We start from the raw sequence: 22,299 nt of genomic DNA, 5'->3' as shown, positions 1-22,299 counted from the left end.
AAATAAGGCAACATTATAAAAGTGGAGCCGATCTGTCTGTAAGTCCATGACAGCACTGATATGTTTTTGAACAAAACAGAGCAAGTATACACATAGGTCACTGCAGAATCTGACCATGTCTTTAGCCTCTGTGTTAACTGGTGAAATACTTGTATTTCTTATATTCTGTAATTTAAAAAATTTACATTGCGGATATAAGAGGTATGCTTACAAGTACAAGGTTTAAGGAATTGTGAATGGCTGTTTTTTTCCTAGGCAAGGGAAGTATGCAGTGGTGTTGCAGAGTTCAGTACAAGAACCTCTACTATTTTTGATATACATTAATGATTTAAGAACATAAGAAATAGGAGCAGGAGTAGGCCATCTAGCCCCTCGAGCCTGCCCTGCCATTCAGTAAGATCATGGCTGATCTGTCGTGGCTCAGTTCCACTTTCCTGCCCTCTCCCCATAACCCTTAATCCCCTCGCTTATCAAAAACCCATCAACCTGAGTCTTAAAAATATTTAGCGAGGCAGCCTCCACCACTTCAGCGGGCAGAGAATTCCAGAGATTCACCACCCTTTGAGCGAAGAAGTTCCTCCTCAACTCCATTCTAAACCGCCCCCCCTTTATCTTGAGGCTGTGCCCCTTAGTCCTACTGTCCTTTCTGAGCGGGAAGAGTCTCTCCACCTCTATCCTATCCATCCCATTCATCATCTTATATGTCTCAATGAGATCTCCCCTCATTCTTCTAAACTCTAACGAGTACAAGCCTAGTTTATTCAGCCTCTCCTCATACCCCCTCAACTCCGGCATCAGCCTAGTAAACCTCCTCTGCACTCCCTCCAAGGCCAAAATATCCTTGCATAAATGCGGCGACCAAAACTGCACACAGCACTCCAGCTGCGGCTTCACCAGTGCCCTATACAGCTGCTGCAAGACCTCCCTACTTTTATATTCAATCCCCCTCGCTATGAAGGCCAGCATCCCATTCGCCTTCCTGACCACCTGCTGCACCTGCAGGCTGGGTTTTTGCGACTCATGCACAAGGACCCCGAGGTCCCTGATTTGAAGGTACAAGGCACAATATTGAAATTTCCAAATGGCACAAAAGGTACAAATCAGTAAACAATTAAGGAGGTAGGAATGGATTTCTGACAAAATACATTTTGTCAAATGTTATTGGTGCGCAATGGCCTGAGCCCTGTTTACAAGGTTGCAGATCAGATCAATGTTACAGCATGTGGAACTAAGAATTCCAACACAGACTTGTAGTAGACTGTGACAGAGGAATCCCTGGCAGATCTCTCAACCAGAGCGTCAAGCAAAGGGAGTTCATTTGACTGCTCCATTTCAAAAGTGAATTCAAGCACAGGATGGAGCCCACCAAGAATAATGGCTATCCTGATCAGATCATTCCATATTAAAAGACCCTAGGAACAGGGGAAATAGGCCATTCGACTCCTCGGGCCTACTCCACGACTCAACAGGGTCACAGCTGTATGTCATGCAAACTTATAAATGGGCCCAAGGCTGCCACTTTCAGCCCTCAAAAGCATCCAGCCTACCTTAGGTTACCCTGGAAGACCAGCATACTTGAAACATTTAGCTGGTTGTTTCACCCTGCTGTTACATGAGTGGAATTTGCCATTAACGGGATGTTGCCATCAAGCCAAACAGATGTTCTGACCATCACACAAATGAGGGTTTCAATGCCAGTGAGATGATTAGGTATGTAGGTCGTACATCCCAAAGACTTGCAAATCGTACCAAATAGCATATCCAAGCCACTAGTCACAATAGGCAAGGTACAGACCATACCCAACCAGCCCGTGCTTGCAAAATTCAAAATACAGTGTCCAATATGGTTTACCTCAGTGTACAAAGAATAACAGTGACCACCAATTTAAGATGGTCTGTTAGACTCACAGCAGTTGCATATGCTGAAAGCTACAGATATATTAATACACAAGGCCCTGTTCTTTGCAAAGAGGAAGAACAAAGATACATTGAGCAGGCAGATTTTACAGCCGAGCTCAAGCAGAATCATAAAATCCCATCCAAAGCCAACAGAGATTTCCATTCTGACAACTTCGCCCGCCCGAGAATCAGGCAGGCGAGGGGTAAAGTTTTGGCCATTGTGTCTGTTTCACCTGAACAAAATAAGTGATCAGTTTTCAGAGCAATGCCTTGAACAAAGTCAAACGGCTGGGTTCAAATTTTGAAACAATGCTTGATATTTAGCTATCAGTCACCAAAAACTGGCAAAGGAGCTGTGGAGAACACACCAGAGCCCACTTGCCAAACAAAAGGGAATATCTTCCCATAAGGTTGGTATTCCTGTGACTCTCCTGAGGGCAAGACAAAAAACTTCAACACGACAGCATCACCCCGAGGTGGCAAAGAGAAAGCAACTGGATAGTCAGCGAGCGTGTGGAGGGAAGTAGTCAGGAGACTATAAACACAAGTTTGGGGTGGGGGAGGAGAGTGGAATGAGGAACGGGCAAGGCCAAAGAGTTGCTTTTGTTACTGTTGCCTGTTGGAAGATTCCAGTGGGATGGGGAGGAGGATCTGAACTGAAACTGTACATTGCCTTGGGCACTCAATCTCAGTTGCTCCTGATAAAGGCCTATCGCTTACATTTTAAAGTTTAAGCACTCAGTTTTCTGCCAGTGCGCTGTGGTTGCCACCACCAAAATCTTGCCATCCTAGGCAACCATCTAGTTTGCCTGGAGGTTGCAGCTATCCAAATCCTGGGTTTTAAAGGTGAGTTATTGAGTACAAAAGCAAGAAATTCATGCTAAGTTTATTAAGAAAATATCAGTTCAGCCCCTGCTAGAGTACTGTATCCAATTCCGAGTAGCACATTTCAGGAGTGTGGGGTAACTCTGAAGAGGGTACACAAGAGATTTCCTAGAATGGTTTTAGGAATGATGGATTAAAGGTACTTGGGTAAAGAGGAAAAGCTGGCATTAATTATACTCTTTCAAGCAGAGAAGGCTAAGAAGTGATTCTATAGAGGGGGGGTTAAAGTAATAACAGTTTGGGTAAAATTAATGACGAGAAACTGTTTCCAAACGGCTGAAGAATTGATAACTAGAGTGAACATATTTATGGTGAGTAACAAAAGAACGAACATGAGAAAAAGCTTTAAGTGCAATGAGCAGTGAAGATTTGGCATACACTGCCTGATAGATGATGGGTATTAGTTCAGTAACAGCCTTCAAAGAGAGTTGGATGAACACTTGTGGGAGAAAATATTGTAGGGTTATGGGCTAAGAACAGCAAAGTGGAACTAACTGTACTGCTCTCAGGAGTCAGTACAGATTTACTGGGACTAAATATCCTCCTTCTGTGCTCTACTATCTTGTGATTTATTAATGCTATAAGAGAATGCCTGCATCCTAGATAATGAAGGAGACTGATCCAACAAGTTGCGTGAGAGGATGAGATTGTGTAAACCATGAATGGGCAGCACGGTAGCACAGTGGTTAGCACTGTTGCTTCATAGCTCCAGGGACCTGGGTTCAATTCCTGGCTCGGATGACTGTGCAGAGTTTGCATATTCTCCTCGCGTCTGCGTGAGTTTCCTCCGGTAGCGCTCTGGTTTCCATCCACAGTCCAAAGATTGCGGTTAGGTGGATTGGCCAAGCTAAATTGTCCCTTAGTGTCCCGGGATGCATAAATTAGAGGGATTAGCGGGTAAAATACGGGAATAGGGCCTGGGTGGGATTGTTGTCAGTGCAGACTCGATGGGCCGAATGGCCTCTTTCTGCACTGTAGTGTTTCTATGAATGATATTAATCATACATATTTAGCAATTGACTATTTAACACTGCAGACTTGACAGTAATCTAAGGAAATATCCTTTAAGTAATCTCTCACTTAAACTTATGTTTTACATGAATACCAACATCTCAAACTTACCATGTTCAAGGGCGTAAACAAGAAGTGCACCAGGTCAATTGCACTCGGGTTCTGAATGTGGGTTCTTAGCTTGGCCTTCAATGAAAAGAGCAAAACGAGGAGTTAATGAATTAATTAATTCTGCTGCAGCAACCTTTTATGGTTTTGAAAGCTGAAAGGATAAAGAGATTATGATTTTTAAACTCAATATTTAAGCTATGGTAAAGATATGTACGAGTGTGCTCCTTACTACTTCAATTACTACGTTCATAACTGTCTGGATCAGGTCACAATTTGCAATTACAGTGCAGAAATCTCACTCACTTTGTAATGCAATAAGTGCTGACCACAATGACCAGGTGAAACTGTGACAACACAGCAGCTTCCAAATGGACATTACGCAAAATAAGCCACATTTCTTATATAAATTTAAATTTCCAAACAGCATTAATCAAGCTTACATCCTTCAAAAATAATGACTTACCAGGAGGTTAAATGCATGCTTGAATTTCTGAAAACAGTCAATGAATTCATCCTGTGGAGGTGGCTTTGCACGGAGAGTCAGAACACCCTCTGACGAAGGGAAAAAAATAACCTGATGTTAGCACCCCTCAAACCTGGTATTTTAATGCATGTATTCATACAAACTAACCAATTTGTCAGCACTAAAAGTGTGCATTTGTATTACTATTTATCAAATCAGAAACACATTTCAAGTAGTTGATTCCCATTTAAAATCCACTTTACCCAGCCTTTACAAAAGCCAAAATAGTGCTCGAGAACAGGGGTACATTTTTCCAATAGTCATAAATGTTAACTACCACAATCCCTCAATTACCCATGTACTTTACAGCAACAATAAATACGTTTCAGTGGCCTACACATTATGCAGATGAGCCTCAAACCACTACTTACCTCCTGGTCCTTTCTTTTTGCTTTTCTTTGATTTCTTCCGTTGTGAAAGCTGAGAAAATGCTTCAGCGGCCTTCTGAAGTTTAATAACGAATGCTTCTACATCATCCAAAACATGGTTCAAAATTTGCTGATACAGAAAAATTAAATACATTTACAGGAAAACAATGTACAACTACTTGTATTTAGCAAATGTCTTTAATACTGTATTGAAAACAATGTTCTGTGCCTCTGCCCTAGATTGACAAATCAGTAATTTTATTAGGCTTTTTCACTCATACAAGAAAATCCTTCGACCATCTGTTAACAAACATTCCCTGAATAATACAATGAGAATATGCATAGAATCAGATTTTGCCTCAATACATGCACACACATGCTGGTTTGTTCCAAATTCACAAATCATATTGGATGCCATTATATTTAGTAATGCTTTCTGTAAAAGTTAAAAAGTTTATTAGTCACAAGTAGGCTTACATTAACACTGCAATGAAGTAACTGTGAAATTCCCCTACTCGCCATACACCAGCACCTGTTTGGGTCACCAACCCTAACCAGCGCATCTTTCAGACTGTGGGAGGAAACTGGAACAAGCCCACACAGACATGGGGAGAACATGCAGATTCCACACAGATAGTGATCCAAGCTGGGAATCAAATCTGGGCTCCTGGCGCTATGAGACAGCAGTGCTAACCACTGTGCCGCCCCCAGTCATCAAATGAGTCAACACACAGTGCAAACCAATGTGTGATGACTCATTTGCAACAAGTTTTATCTTGAATAAACGTTTTATTTTGCCTGTCTCCCTATGAATTAACTGCTGCAGAGGCTGGACTCAATTTATTCCATTTCACGTTTTTAATTCTTTAGCCTCCAGCTCCCTTTGGAGATTAAATAAATTGAGGAATGTGCTTTACATACAAATGATTTCTTGTAACAAAGCACATAATGGGTGATCAATCAATCCTATTTCAATAAATCAGGAAAGAAAATTGCACTGGGTGAAGGTCCACGACAAATGCCAAGACAGCTTGTAATTGGGAATTAGTCACTACTGCGATATTATTGGCAAGTTGCCATAAATCCTTCTGTGGAAATCAAAGTTTGCGATTTAAAAGAAGGGATAAGAGACATTGTAGCATGGGAAAACTGGTTTAGATTAAGGGGACTTAAGACTAATACTTCAAAGGCTGTTAAGAGATGGTTTATCGCTAACATGGACTATTTCAGGTGGACTTGAAGATAGTTACAATGTTTGCAGGAGGAATTTTTTGAAAACATTAATGAGTTCCCCATGCTGTAAGCAAAAATTTCCAACACACGAAGAACACATCAACATGCCAAGGGTCCAGTTACAAAAAAACTTTTCAAAGAAAGAAAGCATCAAAAGCAATGTAGAAATTTCAGAATGGACTGTTGCTAGACGGTTCCTAGGCATTTAAAACAATTCTTCAGATTTTATTTCAAAACTTGGTTAGAATTTTAAAATTGAGTTAGAACCTGAAACTATGCAGCAAAAATAAAACCCAGAAAACTAAACACCTGCGCTACTATTTTAGTTCATTGGTGCGTCAGTTAATTCCACCAAAGTAACTGTCATCTTTATGGAACTGAAATCAAGTGCTAACAAAACACTTAGCAGCTGCTTAGTGCATCACTGACAAGACTACATTGTAAAAGGTTTGTCAAATGTAACAATGCTCTGTATTACTTAGGGAATGTGGGGTTGGAGCATATAATAGACTAACACAGAACAAAATCCATCTTCACAACTTCGCTAATGGAAAGGCTGAAATGAGTAGTGGTAGAATGTCATAACATGCCAGATTTTATGAGCCAACAAAGAAGCCTCATGGAAAAGATTGAGTATTACACTGTGCTGAGCGATGCAGGACTGGTTGGCAGTGTCCCGATGCCTAGTGGAGGAATGCTCTGTTCATACTTTTCAAAGAAAGAACTACAATCAGCCTGGAATCTTCCAGAACTAACTTCTTTTAAAAAGAACACTGATAGGCTGCAATGGATGGCCAGAGGGATCATCTGATTCTGGATCTGTGGATTCCAAAAACCTGCCACACTGTCTTTAAAAGAAGGAACATTCCAGTCTAAGGAGGCATACATACACCAAGACCATCCAAACCATATTCCTGGTTTGAATTGTTGATTCTGAAACCAAGACAATGGTTGTTTTGTAGTCCCCAGGTTGATCCCTGCAAACATTAAAGACCAGGGTTGTGGCTAGGAAGAAAACTGTAAAGAACCACATGGCAACTATTCCAATGGTCCTTTTAACAGCAAAGGCAACATCATCAATGCCTTGGGACCTGGGAATGGCAACATAATAAGGTCTATTCCTTTTCGTGTCCACCAATACAACTAATCAACCTCCTAGTACCAAGATGAAGAAACAGTCTCCCTGACCTGCTGAAAATCCATCTGAGATGGAAAACTGTAAAATTCTGATATACAACCCTGACTATTGAATCCATCAAAATTACACTCCAGATCTTCTGCATCAGACCTGCAACGTATGCTTTTCTTCAAGACAAACCAAGGACATGAATTACAGCAAGAAACTACAAAGGTTCATGAACAAAGTCCAGTCTATCACACAAACCAGCCTCCCATCCATTGAGTCCATCTATACTTCTCGCTGCCTTGGAAAAACAGCCAACATAATTAAGGACCCCACGCACCCCGGACATTTTCTCTTCCACTTTCTTCCATCAGGAAAAAAAATACAAAAGTCTGAGGTCACATACCAACCGACTGAAGAACAGCTTCTTCCCTAACATTATCAAACTTTTGAACGAACCTACCTTATATCAAGTTGATCTTTCTTATACCCTAGCTATGATAGAAACAATATTCTGCACCCTCTCCTTTCCTTACCTATGGACAGTATGCTTTGTATAGCATGCAAGAAACAATACTTTTCACTGTACCCTAATACATGTGACAATAAAAAATTATTTTGCTGTGTTTTCCAACATTTTCTGTATCTGCTTTTATATCACTTGTAACTTTCAAAAGTGCACTACAATCTCCAAGTGCATAGGGAACGTGGCAGGGTGAGTGACAGTGTTAGATTTTCACGATATGTGAATAATACATAAATAATTTTTGCAGCTTCATTTAAGCTGATTATTCACAGATCTCTCTTTTCAAAGATGCATTAATTATGGATAGTAAGGGAAGGAGACAGCAGTTTCCATTTTCTCTCATCCCTGTCTGTAACATAGGGATGACACAGTTGGCTATGGTAGTTGCTAAATGCCTCTGCCAGCTAAATTTTCAATTTCGGGAACAACAATAATTTTTAAACAATTCTTCCATGGGATGTGCACATTGCTGGCTGGGCCAGCATTTACTACCCATTCTCAACTATCCTTGAGGGGCATTTAAGTGTCAATCACATTGCTATGGATCTGGAGTCACATGTGGGCCAGACCAGGTAAGGAGGGCAGGTTGCCTTTCCTAAAGGACATGAGTGAACTAGGTGTTTTTATTTTTAAATGACAATGGACTAATTTAGTGGTTTCATTAGAGTTTTAATTCCAGTTTTCTAATCAAATTTCACCATCTGCCATGGTGGAATCCAAACCTGGGCTCCCAGAGCATTATTTTGGGTCTCTGGATTATTAGTCCAGTGTGCCACTGCCTCCACTCAAATGAGCCAATAAAAATGAAATTTGTGAAGGCAAATGGGGCTGTGTGGGATCATTTTCATAACTTTTATTTGCATCAATTTATACTTCAGTACTCATAAAAGATGGTGAACATAAACAGTGTGAAATAATTTTGGGGAGCTTTCTAGCTATTTGAGGTAAAGATAAAAAGCTTATTTATTAGTCATAATAGGCTTACATTAACACTGCAGTGAAGTTACTGAAAATCAAGCTAATTGAGACTTTTTAATGTTAATTGAAACAGACCAGTGAGAAACGCTGAAGATTCCTTTTCCAGAATACAATTTTAAGAACATCTGGGTCATCCATGGTTTTCAAAGTTTGCCATTTGTTTTGGGGTACAAAATTCAACTCAAGTTAGCTGCAGCACCCGAATGCAATAATGGCAGAGTGTCCCCAGTATTGATCACACCAAGTACCTTGCACAGTGTAAAGTTAGGTCAATTCAACTAGATCAAGAATACAAAAGGCATTCAAAGTTAATATCTTTGCTGAACATGCCAATGTTCTTAGTTTTTAGTATTTTGTACTTATGTTTTTAACAAATCAAAGTGACAAATATTTTGGGAAAAGTGTTCTAACATGCATTCATACCACATCTCGGTCAATCCTGACTGCTGCCATATCTGGGGTTTCTTCAGGTTCATGAATAACCTTCTGTTTTTCATCTGTCAAGAAAACAGGGTTTTAATAGAAACATTTCACGTGCATTTTTCTGCACTGTTGGAAAGCTGGCATTTTTGTATGATGACAGTCTCTTTCCACCCCAGTATATTGATAATGTTATGACAGTATGGAACTGTAGTGAAGTCCATAACAATACAAATGGAATATTTTATGATGGAGCAAATAGCAACAGGGTCTCGAACAGAAAATAACAGAAATTACTTTTTATTAAATGATGAAATTAATATTGCTGCTGATAAATTCTGCACACACAAGGTCGAAGAAAGAACAAGGAAGACTTGCAGTTATCTAGAACTTTTCATAACCTCAGGACGCCCCAGCGTTTTACAAATAGTGAAGTGCTTCTGAAGTGTAGCCACTGTTTATAATGCAAAAAAAATTTATGACAAGCTCCCACAGACAGCAATATGAAAATGCCCAGATTATTTTTTGATATGGTTGAGGAATACATATTAGCCACGGCACTGGGGATTCCACTGCTCTTCTTCAAACCAAGGCTGTGAAATCTTTTACATAAATAGAGCAGATGGAATCTCAACGCAATGTCTCATTTAAAAGATGTCACTTTCAAAGCCGCAACACTCCCTCCATACTACAGCACTAAATATCCTCCATCAGGTGTAACACAAGTTGCATGAAGTAAAGTTCCCTTTAGCTCAGCAACCTGAATCTATCGAACAAGCTTCCTTCCGCAATTTTTTGGGAGTTTGATGGATTTTTTTATAGATTGCAGAGACAGCAATCACAACAACGTGGGCTAGATTTGGACATGGTTCACTTGAGTAAAAAGCCAGTCTCCAAGTTCTCAGCATTAAAAATAATGATTCTTCTGTGTACTTTGAAAACAGTTTATGGGATATGGATGTCACTGACAAGGCCACCATTTATTGTCCATTCCCAATTGATATTGCAATGGTACCAATGAGCCATCTTCTTGAACTACTGCAGCCCATGAGGGGTATGGTACACCTACAGTCAACAAGGAGTGACACTGAAGAAACTGTAACATATGTTGAAGTCAGCACGGTGAGAAACTTGGAGGGTAACTTGCAGGTGATAGTGTTACATCTACCTGCCTACTTGTTTTTCTAAGCAGTGGAGATTGAGAGTTTGCAAAGTGTTGTTGGAAATGTTTTAATGAATTACTGCAACTTGTAGATGAAAGACACTGCTGCCATTATGCACCTGTGGTGGAGGGAGTAAATGTTTAAGAGGTGAAAGGGATTCCAATCAAGCAAGCTGCTTTGTTATGGATAGTTTGAGCTTCTTGAATTTTGTTGCAGCTGCAAATGGTGAGTATTCCATTACCTTTCTTATTTGTCCCTTGACGGTAGATAAACTTTGGGAAGGTGGTGAGGCACTGGCCACAGACCATCCTTCCTCTGACCTATTCCTGTAGCCACTGCATTTGTGTGGCTAGTCCAGTGGAGTTTCTGATCAATAGTGATCCCAGGACATTGATGGTAGGCGATTCCTCAATGGTAATCCTGTTGGCCGTCAAGGGGAGACACTGAGAATCCCTTTTTTCTGAAACTGTAGCTTGAGTGTTATATGTCACTGATGATCCCAAGCTGGAATGCTGTCCAGCCACATAGAACCAAAACAGCATCCCAATCCATTAGCACATCCTTACTCACAATCCTGACACACCAAGCTAATTAGGTCCAATAGGTGGTTACTTCAGGTCACAGAACTGCTGGAGTAAAACAAAGTGCCAACAGCAGCAGAAAGCATTGCTGAAATGCTACGATATCATTTACCAGTATTATTTACCAAATATATATTATGTTCTTTCTATTCCAGCGCCAAGTAGTTTTGCAACTGTGTCTTTTTATTTAACCTTTTAAATGCGGTAAATATAGTCAAGGATCCAACTTGCTCCTTTCATTATATAACAAAATCCAATTGCTCCCCGAAGATGTCAATATATATTTGTGAAAACCTAATAATTACCTTGTTCAGGTAAAGCCCAAGCTGACCAGGCTGCTACTCGACTTCTGACATCCACTTGTGTAATAGTCCCTGGAGGAACAGGAGCAGGGGCACTTGGAGGTGGAGGGATGGAGGAATTACCTGCATTTGTAATCATTCTATAAATAAAAAATGAAGAATTGTTATTTCTTGGGTGCACAAAAACACATTACTGAAGTCCACCAGTGCATTATTATACTTTAAATAAAGAGAGTTAAAGCTCATATATAGGAAGAACAATGTCAACACCCTTATTGAAACACTTCAGATGGTGTTACTAAAAGACTAAACGAAATCGGAATAGGAGTAGGCTAATTTAGCCCCTCGAACCTGATCTGCCATTCAGTAGAATAATGGCTGATCCAATGACATTCTTCACATCCACTTTCTTGCCTTTTCCCCGTAACCCTTGACTCCCTTACTCTTCAAGGATCTATCTCAGCCTTAAATAGCACAAGGACACTGCTCCCACACCCCTAACAGCCCTCAGTAGCAAGATGTTCCGAAGACACTTAATCTTCTGAGATGCAATTCCTCCTCATCTTAGTCTTAAATCTCACCAAATATTATTGACATGTATTACTTGAAAAGAAAACAAATACATTTCATTCAGGGGCTTTTGTTGCATTTCTTAGATTATGTCTGGTATTGAATTTTAAGTTTAATTGATCCTTAATCTTTTAGTGTGGCAGGACTTAAAAGCACAAGATTCCCTATGACCTCATCAATCCTATTAGCATATTGACTGACTACATAAGCAGAAACTGACAGACAAAGGAAAATAGTGTGAAACACTCACCTGGAATTATGAACAGATGATAATGTGTTCCGCTCACTGAGGTATACTTTATATATCTCCTGAACATTTAATTAGATCTCAGCTTTACATTAGCTGGATCTTGTTTCTTTAAAAAAATATGATTTTTTTTTTAAGTCCAAAAAGGTACTCAAGGATACTATTTAATGATTATTATCCATGTATCTTTGTACCTCAAAGTATCAGGCCTTTTCTTCTGTTTACTGCCTTTACTGTCACTGATTGCGCTTTCAATATCTGCATGGATCAGATCAGCCTGCAACACAAGATCTTGAGCTAAGTCACAGCAATAGCATTACTTAAAGCCTCTAATTACAAATTTTGCACGAGTGCAGTACACATTTGTGCCAACAGCATAGCCATGAGTCTACAACTAACTCCACTGTAGCCTCGAGTTAGCAGCTGCTTCAAAAAGTAAACTTTTTTTTGGTGAACATTTTAATTTGTAATTACAAAACTGGTTGACAATCATGCTTAATTCTTTCCGAGACAAGAAAATAATGCCCAAATTATCAAGCCTTTTCCCTAGTTATTGGCTGGAATTCCCCGGCCGTTCAAACACCGTCACCACTTCCAGTGAGAATGGAGAATTTGGCATTCAGCCAAATCTCCATTCACTGCTTCAGGACCAGAGAATCCCAGCTGCGGGCAAGGTCAGAGAATCCAGCCCATTATCCAAAATGCCAGTTTTCCTCAAAAACTGCGTTTGATAAAAGTTCTGGTGGCATGAGGATCTACTGACCACCCGAAATCAAAATATATTAGACCAGAATTATTATTATATATTATTCAAGACAATTACAGAATTTGTGCTGCAAGTAAATACCAATTAACCAGAACAGCACAAAATGCAGCTCGAGACAAATAATTAGAAGACTTCATAGAAAATGGCTTCAATTGAACAAGTACCCAAATAATTGATACACGTGCAAACGCTAACAAAAACATGCATTATGAGAAGGTATCTATTGACTAACCATTTCCCCAAACATTGTAATATTTTAGTATATTTTACGAAAAGGTGTGCTGTTTTCTGCAGATCACTACTTTTTAAGTACATCTTCTCGTACTCGAGTGATATTTCTATCGCAAAGAATGTTTTGTTCACCAATTAAAGTGTGAAAACAAAGCAGAGCAATAGTTAACCCCCCCACCAGTTCCAAGTTATATTATAAAATTCAACAAATGCTGACATTTTTAAATACCCATGTTTTAAACATTAGCACAAAGTATCTAGAAGTAACTGTAACTTATTTAACTGCATCGATCAACACAACATTTTTTTTTATTTCAGGTAATCTGCCTGAAAGAGTTGCCAAGAGTTAGTCAAACAGGAGCGTCCCTGTGCAAATTCTCACCTTCCCCTCTAGCCATTTCAAAGCACCCTTGGGAGAGGACTGAAAATAAGTCACTCCCAAGACTTTTGCTGATGTTCACCGTCATTTACCAGAGGGACAAAAGCATGTGGAAAGTTGGGTTGAGGGTAAAGGGGTAGGGATAAAGGGTAATGGAGTGGAAAGAAGCACAAGAACCACCCACTGAGGCATTTATAAAATGGGGTGAAAAAAGTATTAAAAGCCATAAAAAAGAATTCATCACATTACTACTTTAACACTGGTGTATATAAATTTGATATAAATGTGGAAAAATGTATGAAATGTGTCTTAGCATGTTCATGTTTAAAATCTGCAGAGGTCATGGACACATAAATCAGACTGATGCTATAGAAAATTAAACATTTACTAACCTTAACTTCATCACATTGGAAAAGGTGAATGTCTGGTTTGCCTTGGCCAGATTCCTTGCAAACGAGTGCCAGAATTGAGTCATAGTTACAAGCATTCATCACAGACTGACAATGCTGGATTGTGTTGTAGGGAAAGTGCTCCAACTCATTCTACAAGAAAAGCACACAAACTATTTTTGCATTCTTGCTTGTAGCCCATTTCACAGCCTCTTCCTGCATTCTATGCTCTCTTTTTTCACACTTAATTATTTTTATGTCATCAAAAGCTATAGCCAACTAGGCAGAAGGAAAACACCCATTTGCAGACTTCAACCACATCATTGAACTAACTGCCAGAAGTTACTTGAAAGCAATCCCAATATTACTGTCTCTGAAGGAAATCAGAAAGTTCACCTTTTCTCGTCCTGTCAAGTCCACATCATCTCATAGAAATTATTTTGAGCTTTCGTGTGTCTCAAGCTTTCATTGCCCCCTTCAAGTCCAGGTCTTCCAAAGTTAGAGTGCATTTATTAGTCACACGTAAGGTTTACATTAACACTACAATGAAGTTACTGTGAAATTCCCCTAGTCACCATACTCCAGCGCCTGTTCAGATCAATGCACCTAATCAGCACAAATGTGGGAGGAAATCCATGCAGATACAGGGAGAATGTGCAAACTCCACACAGAGATCTAAGCCAGGAATTGAACCCAGGTCCCTGGTGCTGTGAGGCAACAGTGCTAACCCCATGCCATTGTGCCACCCAGTCTTCCCTTTCCAAGAGCAAACACTCTCAATGTTTATCCTCTTGGTTCTTGCATCTAATCTCAAGCATCAATTCATTTACCTTTGTGATTGCTGTCTCCAGACCCTGCAGTCATCAAGTAACCAGACACCATTATTCCAAATGGGAACCTATCGCCTGCACAAACTCAACATTGCTTTCTGGAACCTGTTCAATATGCTGCTATCTTCTGCTGCTACACATTCTATGCTGATGGCTTTAAACTTCTGTCACCAACATGCCCAGAATCCTCTTCCAGCTTATATCTAGCTAACTGTTATATCCCCATTTTTTATTTATTCTCTTTCCCCATGCCATTCTCCATCTGTTCATTAATAGACATTTGGCATTTGCCATCTCAGACTTAAATCCAATAAAATTCATTTTGGTGTTCTTAAAAAGCTTGGGCACCCTTGGTTTTGTTGCCAATTCTAAATCATTTATTTGCAATCTTAAACAGCGATCACCCCAATATGGTGACTATCTTCCATGTCAATGCAGCTTCATTGCAACAGCCTTGACTATCTCCAATTTAGATCCATTCCAAGTCTATTTCAGAAATGTCTCTCCACCCTAACCATAGCATCATTACATCCCATCCAACCTTAGACAACGTGTTTGATACGAGTTAAAATATCAATGGCCAGAATCAAACTCAGTTATTGTTTGAAAGAATAAGCATGACCTCGCTACCCATAGACTTCCACAATTCCATATTTTGCCAAGTATACATTTCATCCATTATATATTTCTTCAACAGGCCCTCTAGTGCTTTAACGTAAATGCCACGGTTTCCAATAGTGTCCCAAGGTAAGTCATATACCTTTTAAGAGACAGCAACCCTGAAGAACCAGGGTTGCTGTCTCTTAAAAAAACCTTCATTTCAAAGTCATGCCTCATAAGAATGTTTTCTGTTTCAATACATTGATGTTTAACAAATTACTGACAGTGTACAAAGATTTGGTCAGTGTACATAATAGAATAATACAGCTCAACAGAGAACAGAACTCAGTTAAGACAGGGTTTTGGGCAGTATCATTTTAAAAACATAATTATATAAATTGCTGCGACTGCTTCAGTTACCAATAACCATTTGTTCTCTTAGCTGCACCCATTGTAGTTTGGTAATTTAAAAAAGAGCACCAACACACTTTGTCCTCTTCTGAAAGGCATTTTAACTAGAAGAGTGTTACCAGTGATGTGTTATGCAATGGAGTCAGAAATGGGCGTCAGTTTACTGTAGCATTTATCCTGGTTTACCCAGTCAATAGATTGAATAATTTTCTGTGGTTTAGCAACTCATGCTGACTGGATTTTTGCAAGCACCTGCCATAACTTTAGTGGAAGCACTTTTGCGCAGCAATTAGGATGACAGCCAGGAGTTTTCCACTACCGAGTTCAAGATGATCACCACGGCAACAATAAAATCCATTCAAAAGAGCGCTTAGGTCAGCTTTTACAAAGAGGTGTCACTTTTACACTGGCCTTGGGTTCAGCAACTTGTCAAAATAGATCATGTATTGCTTATGAAGCAGACAATGCCCTGCCTCCCCACCTATATGCAGGTAAAACATAGAAAAAAAACAGGAGTCAAAGATCGTTCAGCACTGCACTCTTGTTTACTAAAATACAGCAGGTAATTCATATTCCTTCCAACTTCAGTAGCCTCAATACCACCAGTTCAATATTCACCCCTCCACCAATGGCACTCAATGGCAGTAGTGTGCACCATCTACAAGATGAACTGCAGCAATTCACCAAGCCTTCTTCACCAGCACCTTCCAAACTCTCAACCACCTACAGCACTGCCACCACCTGCAGCTTCCCCTCCCAAACCACAAGCCATGCTGACCTGGAACAATACCAGCAAGCCTTCACCATTTCAAATTCAAAAACCCTTTCTAATAGCATTTTTGAGTAGCTACACTGAATGATCTTCAGCAGGTCAAGGAAGCTGCTCCCTAGCACCTTCAAAGGCAATAAATGCTGGCCTTGCCGGTGATATTCATCCTTGGATTAAAATTTTTAAAAGTTATGGTTCAGGCTATAATGTTAAACACATGTCTACTGGATTAAACAGATAAATCAAAAGGGATTTGTGCAGTCTTCAAACTTAAGTTTTACTGTTTCCCTGAAATCTCAAAAATGTCCAACTTTCACCTGCAATAATACAAAATAAAATTGGTTCTGAAAACATGGTCACTATTTAAATTGCTAAATCATAGCGTGGAGTGCTCTAATTACCTCCATATTGTTCAGGTGAGCTGAGATAGCCAAATATAAGCCCATAATCAGAAGCTTCTGGCATCAAAGGGATTACGAAGAATCATAGCCCTGCCTCTGAGATCCTCATGTCTTCACTCAACATACAGCCGTTAATCAAACGCATTACGCTTCAACAAAAAGAACAATCCACCATGGTGCCAAGCACATTCCATGTCTCAAATGAATGGCTTGAAACTTGAAGAAATCCATTGATCTGCTCCAATCACACTAATTAGCTTGTGACTGCAGCAATCCAGCCATTTTTAAAATTTATTTTTCATGATAACATTGACACGTATGCTGAAATGATTAGTATGCATATAAGCTGAAACAGTCCACACGTTAGATAGTCATTTCCCCGATTCCATTAAGCGTTGAATATATATAAACATGCACATGCCCCAGTTAACAATTAAACGTAGGAAGTAATGGTTTAAAATTATTCCTTGGGGTCAACTGACTGAAGCAAATACGCATTCAATACTGTTTACAAGGGGAATAAATGAATATCAAGATCATTTGATGCAAAATAACTGTGCATGCACTATTAAGACAGCTGAACTGAAGGGCCTTGGATCCATCCATGACAACATCCAACCGAAAATACTGAAACATAAGAACATAAGAAATAGGAGCAGGAGTAGGCCATCTAGCCCCTCGAGCCTGCCCCGCCATTCAATAAAATCATGGCCGATCTGTCATGGCTCAGTTCCACTTTCCCGCCCTCTCCCCATAACCCTTAATCCCCTTGCCTATCAAAAACCTATCAACCCGCATCTTAAATATATTTAGCGAGGCAGCCTCCACCACTTCAACGGGCAGAGAATTCCAGAGATTCACCACCCTTTGAGCGAAGAAGTTCCTCCTCAACTCCGTTCTAAACCGCCCCCCTTTATCTTGAGGCTGTGCCCTCTAGTCCTACTGTCCTTTCTGAGCGGGAAGAGCCTCTCCACCTCTATCCTATCCATCCCATTCATCATCTTATATGTCTCAATGAGATCTCCCCTCATTCTTCTAAACTCTAACAAGTACAAGCCTAGTTTATTCAGCCTCTCCTCATAGTTCAACCCCTCAACTCCGCTATCAGCCTAGTAAACCTCCTCTGTACTCCCTCCAAGGCCAAAATATCCTTGCATAAGTGCGGCGACCAAAACTGCACACAGTACTCCAGCTGCGGCCTCACCAGTGCCCTATACAGCTGCAGCAAGACCTCCCTACTTTTATATTCAATCCCTCTCGCTATGAAGGCCAGCATCCCATTCACCTTCCTGACCACCTGCTGCATCTGCAGGCTGGGTTTTTGCGACTCATGCACAAGGACCCCGAGGTTCCTCTGCACCGTCGCATGCTGCAGTTTTTCGCCATGTAAGTAATAGTCCTTCCTACCATTATTCCTACCAAAGTGGACAACTTCACATTTGCCAACATTAAATTCCATTTGCCAGTTCCTGGCCCATTCGCCCAGCCTATCTAGATCCATCTGCAGACTCTCCACACCCTCCGCACAATTTGCTGTTCCACCAATCTTGGTGTCATCAGCAAATTTCGACACCATACACTCGGTTCCCTCCTCCAGATCATCTATATAAATGGTAAGTAGCTGAGGCCCCAGCACCGACCCCTGGGACACTCCACTAGTCACCAACCGCCAATCCGAATAGCACCCATTGACCCCCACACTCTGCCTCCTATTTGACAGCCAATCCCCTATCCACGCTAACACCCTACCCCTAACTCCATGCCCCCTGACCTTCTGTAATAACCTCTTGTGAGGCACCTTATCAAACGCCTTCTGAAAATCAAGAAACAAGAAAATCAAGAAACCAAAATCTCCCACTGTTTACATAAGCAAGGCAGTCCTCTTGATTGACTTTGTGAATATTTAATTGCTGAATTAGGGTAGTCAGATGCTAATAAGACATTTGGAAAACAATATCATTTCCAAGTACCTAAAGTTGAGCATGAAACTGAAGTTTTCTTTCACCTGAAGTGATTCATCTCCATGTTGCAGTGAACGAAGAAACACTTTAAAAACTAGCTTCTTGTCAGAATATAAAAATTACCTTAATTTCTTTATGCAAATGTAGCTTTTTGCATGTATAAGAAAGAAATCAAAAAGTGATTACAGTAAATATTTAGCGTATGCATGCAGCTACTCAAATGCCCTATAGATGGTGATATATACTGTGATATACGGAAACCAAGGTTCTGTTTACTGCGTGCTCGAGGAATAATAAAATTACTTTGATGGGCAGTAAATTCGCATTAAGTTTAAATTAAACACTGATGTATGCCACTGACATCTTAATTAAATGCAAAATTTGCTAGGATCATTGCGTATATATGAACAAATGTCAACTAGCAAAAAATTTATAACATTGTCTAAATAAATTTTATGATCAGGAGTTTTAAATAAGGATTTATGCCTTTGCAATTTCAACTTCATTTGCCTGAATTACTTCAGTGGCTCAATTGGCAAAAACACTGCATTCAGTTCTGAGTCACACCTGTTGTGATCTCAGGTCCATACAAGTTTAAATGATGTATCACTCTCCGCCAATTAGTAGCACAATCAAAATGAACCAACATATTTCAAACATAACAAAGCTAATCAATTAATATACTCTGCCCATTTAGCATTACTCAAATGGGTAACTGCCATTTTGCTGCATTGAAAATCATTTGATAAACAATTTCTGGCAAAAGTACTTTGTGATTTTAGACTTACTTTGCTCTCCAGATCAATCAAGCTGACAGCTTTCTCATCCACCTGCAGCATCATGTCCTGGGTCCAGACCTTGCCTTTTGCATCAAGCAATTTTAGTTTTCTTATACCATCATCTACTGTAATCATGGCATCCTTCCGATCCACAACAAAAGTTGCGAGGTGCTGTTTTCAAGAGAAAACTTACATCTTATAAAAGTAACACCAATTACATGTAGTTTAGTTGTGAAACATAACAATCTGACACATCAATGTCTAATTTCACAGAGGGGACATCACAATTGACTCCTTCATTGGTATTTCTGCAAGCAAAACTACATTTGGATCTTGCAGCCAAACAGAAGTCTATGGGAGTCTTTACTGCTACTGCACCACGAAACAAATATAGCACAATTTCCATTTAAAAACATTTAATCTTTGAGCTTCAATGGTAAACCAGATCAAATCCTAAACATCAAAGACATATTAAAATGCATATAACAGTGTCACAGTCTTGAAGTCTACTTTAATTAAATACCACATACATTAATTCGATTCGATTCTGCTTCCAGCTCTTTTCTCCAATTGGTTCAAATTAATCCATCATATGTGAAATTATTAACCTGACAGAAGTCAGCAAAATAATCTAATTACCTCAACACGATATTGCGAGGTCTCTGACATTGCAACAGATGATTTTGCATAGTTCTTTCTTTGTTCTGTAGAATTCAAAAGAGTTACATTTAAATGAATTTAATGAACATTTCATTCTGCTCAAACTTTTTTGTGGTGCATATTTTAATCACAACAATAGTCCACTTTTAATAATTCCAGCTGTTCTGGTTTGGATAAATCTAGAAAAGTAAACATGTAAAAGCCTAGTTAAGATATAATTCTAAATAAATAGGAGCTACTCAACATTTTTAACACTACATTACAGCAGACTTAGCAGAGGAATGCGAATGCCGTCATTATTTTGTAAAGGTTACAGCACCAGATCAAATATGATCAATCTCATCTTGGAATACCTTCACCTATATAGACTAGAGTTTAATGAGAATAATTTTATCAAAACTTTAGAGGTCGAACTGGGCTGGACGGGAGAAGCAAAACATGTGTGAATTCATTTTCTTACTGTTGCAAGATATCAGAGACTCAGTTCCAATTAACTCAATGGAACCAAAAATACAAGAATGTTCCACAGATGACCAATGTGATGCTGCTTGCAGCAAAAACAAAAAGTCTGAGCAGATGTGAAACCATTTGTGAAGAAAAAACACACCTAAGAGAGTCTGGATGACCCTTCAGAGCTAATGTCTCATATCTGGATGATCCTTCTGAAGGGTCATCCAGACTCGAAATGCTAGCTCTGATTTCTTTCCATAGATGTTGTCAGACCTACTGAGATTCTCCAGCATTTTCTGTTTCAGATTCCAGTGTCCACTGTAATTTGCTTTTATCGTACGATACTGCTTACATTGCATCTCCACCCACGTTCAATTTCACACATTATAAATTTTCCGTAAAATGTACAATTCCATGAAATCAATTAACAATCCTAAACAAGAACACATCATTTGTGCATTTTAATTACTGACTGTATACGACCACGAATTTCTAGATTAGTGTCAAACCAGCTTTGGGTCACCGACTCATCAACAGTTCAAGTACAAAATTAAAAACTGACAGTTTCTTCATTTAAAACTGGCCAACGGAAGGATTCTGGTTCACATGTCAATGACCAAATCCTTACACAAATAGATTATTTCACAGTTTTACAGCTCACAAAAAATGACAAAATAGCTCAAGTGTTTCAAGTACAAGCGAGTTATTCTTGGTTAAAAAATGCAAAGAAGTTAGAACACTTATTGGGTTCTTAAAGAGCATTTTTATTTTCCAGGTGTCTCAATATATTCATGTGCTGTTCTATGGTGTTACATCCTACTTTGTAGGATGGGAATGCAACTTGCCCCAGACCTCTGCCACTCTTGGACTAACTACAAACGGATACTCCAGAATGCTCTAGGACATTCCCTCAGTCCTGTGAGCTGGGCTATTCCTCTCCATCATTAGAACCATACAAATTCAGAAGTCATTGTCCATCAATCCATGCCCTGTTGCAGACAACTCAAAGCCCATTGGTCTTTCAGTGAGGATTACATTTGGAGTTTTGTTTTGAACGTCTGTCCGGATCAGCATAAAAGCATTTGATTTATACAAGGTACCAATGATTTCTTTCCAGTAATGATGAGCATATATTATTTGAAATCTTCAAACTGGAATAATAATGTGATATAGTCATTTATACTTTCAGAAACAAGTCCGCACAACATCATGCATTTTTTAAACTATGTTTTTCAACTTGAACACCTTAATTTATCTTAAGAACAACTAACAACAGCATTCATTTTCTTAGAACCTTTAACATAAAGCACATCTTGGCAAACTGAGAAATAGGCAGAAGAAAAACTAATCCAGATAAAAGGGGAGCATTGTGGCAAATGGACCCAGAATTCAAGTGATTAAAATGGATATCAAAGCCAAGGAAACAGAACATTCAGGTGCTGGAAAAGGAAAAGATTGGCCAGAAACTTATATTTGGCCATGATAGCGCTGATGAATGTAAAATCAAAAGGTTTTAAATGTGACGCTTTGGGGGGCAACATGATTAATTCTCACGCTTTCTATCCAAAATGATCAATGTAAAACTGGATACCTGCAGCTAGGTTTCGAAGAGTTTTATGGTAGATGCAAAGTCAACAACATGGTGTGGCAAAAGCACAAATTAAGACTTGGGGAAAAAAAGCAGACAATGCTGGAGGAGAAAAATAATAAAATCTGAAATCTAACTTGGAGGT

General features: G+C 39.5%; 1 protein-coding gene across 7 annotated transcripts in view; it reads right to left on the bottom strand.

The window, feature by feature from the left end:
* eps8a (EGFR pathway substrate 8a, signaling adaptor) overlaps window positions 1–22,299 on the bottom strand; it is a 169,828-nt gene that overhangs the window by 34,169 nt on the left and 113,360 nt on the right. For all 7 annotated transcript variants that reach the window (XM_080207246.1, XM_080207245.1, XM_080207249.1 and 4 more), the window contains 9 exons: window positions 20,096–20,160; window positions 19,466–19,627; window positions 13,709–13,858; window positions 12,135–12,217; window positions 11,127–11,263; window positions 9,081–9,154; window positions 4,801–4,927; window positions 4,370–4,458; window positions 3,907–3,981 (listed from right to left, as the gene is read on the bottom strand). In XM_080207246.1, coding sequence (XP_080063372.1) covers window positions 3,907–3,981; window positions 4,370–4,458; window positions 4,801–4,927; window positions 9,081–9,154; window positions 11,127–11,263; window positions 12,135–12,217; window positions 13,709–13,858; window positions 19,466–19,627; window positions 20,096–20,160 — 962 coding nt within the window. The remainder of the gene's footprint in view (window positions 1–3,906; window positions 3,982–4,369; window positions 4,459–4,800; window positions 4,928–9,080; window positions 9,155–11,126; window positions 11,264–12,134; window positions 12,218–13,708; window positions 13,859–19,465; window positions 19,628–20,095; window positions 20,161–22,299) is intronic.

Source organism: Carcharhinus amblyrhynchos, chromosome 19 (genome assembly GCF_965287045.1).
Source record: "Carcharhinus amblyrhynchos chromosome 19, sCarAmb.v2.hapA, whole genome shotgun sequence".
NCBI lineage: Eukaryota > Metazoa > Chordata > Chondrichthyes > Carcharhiniformes > Carcharhinidae > Carcharhinus > Carcharhinus amblyrhynchos.
Note: the sequence above shows the minus strand (reverse complement) of the source record. Positions and strands in the feature narration are given on the sequence as shown.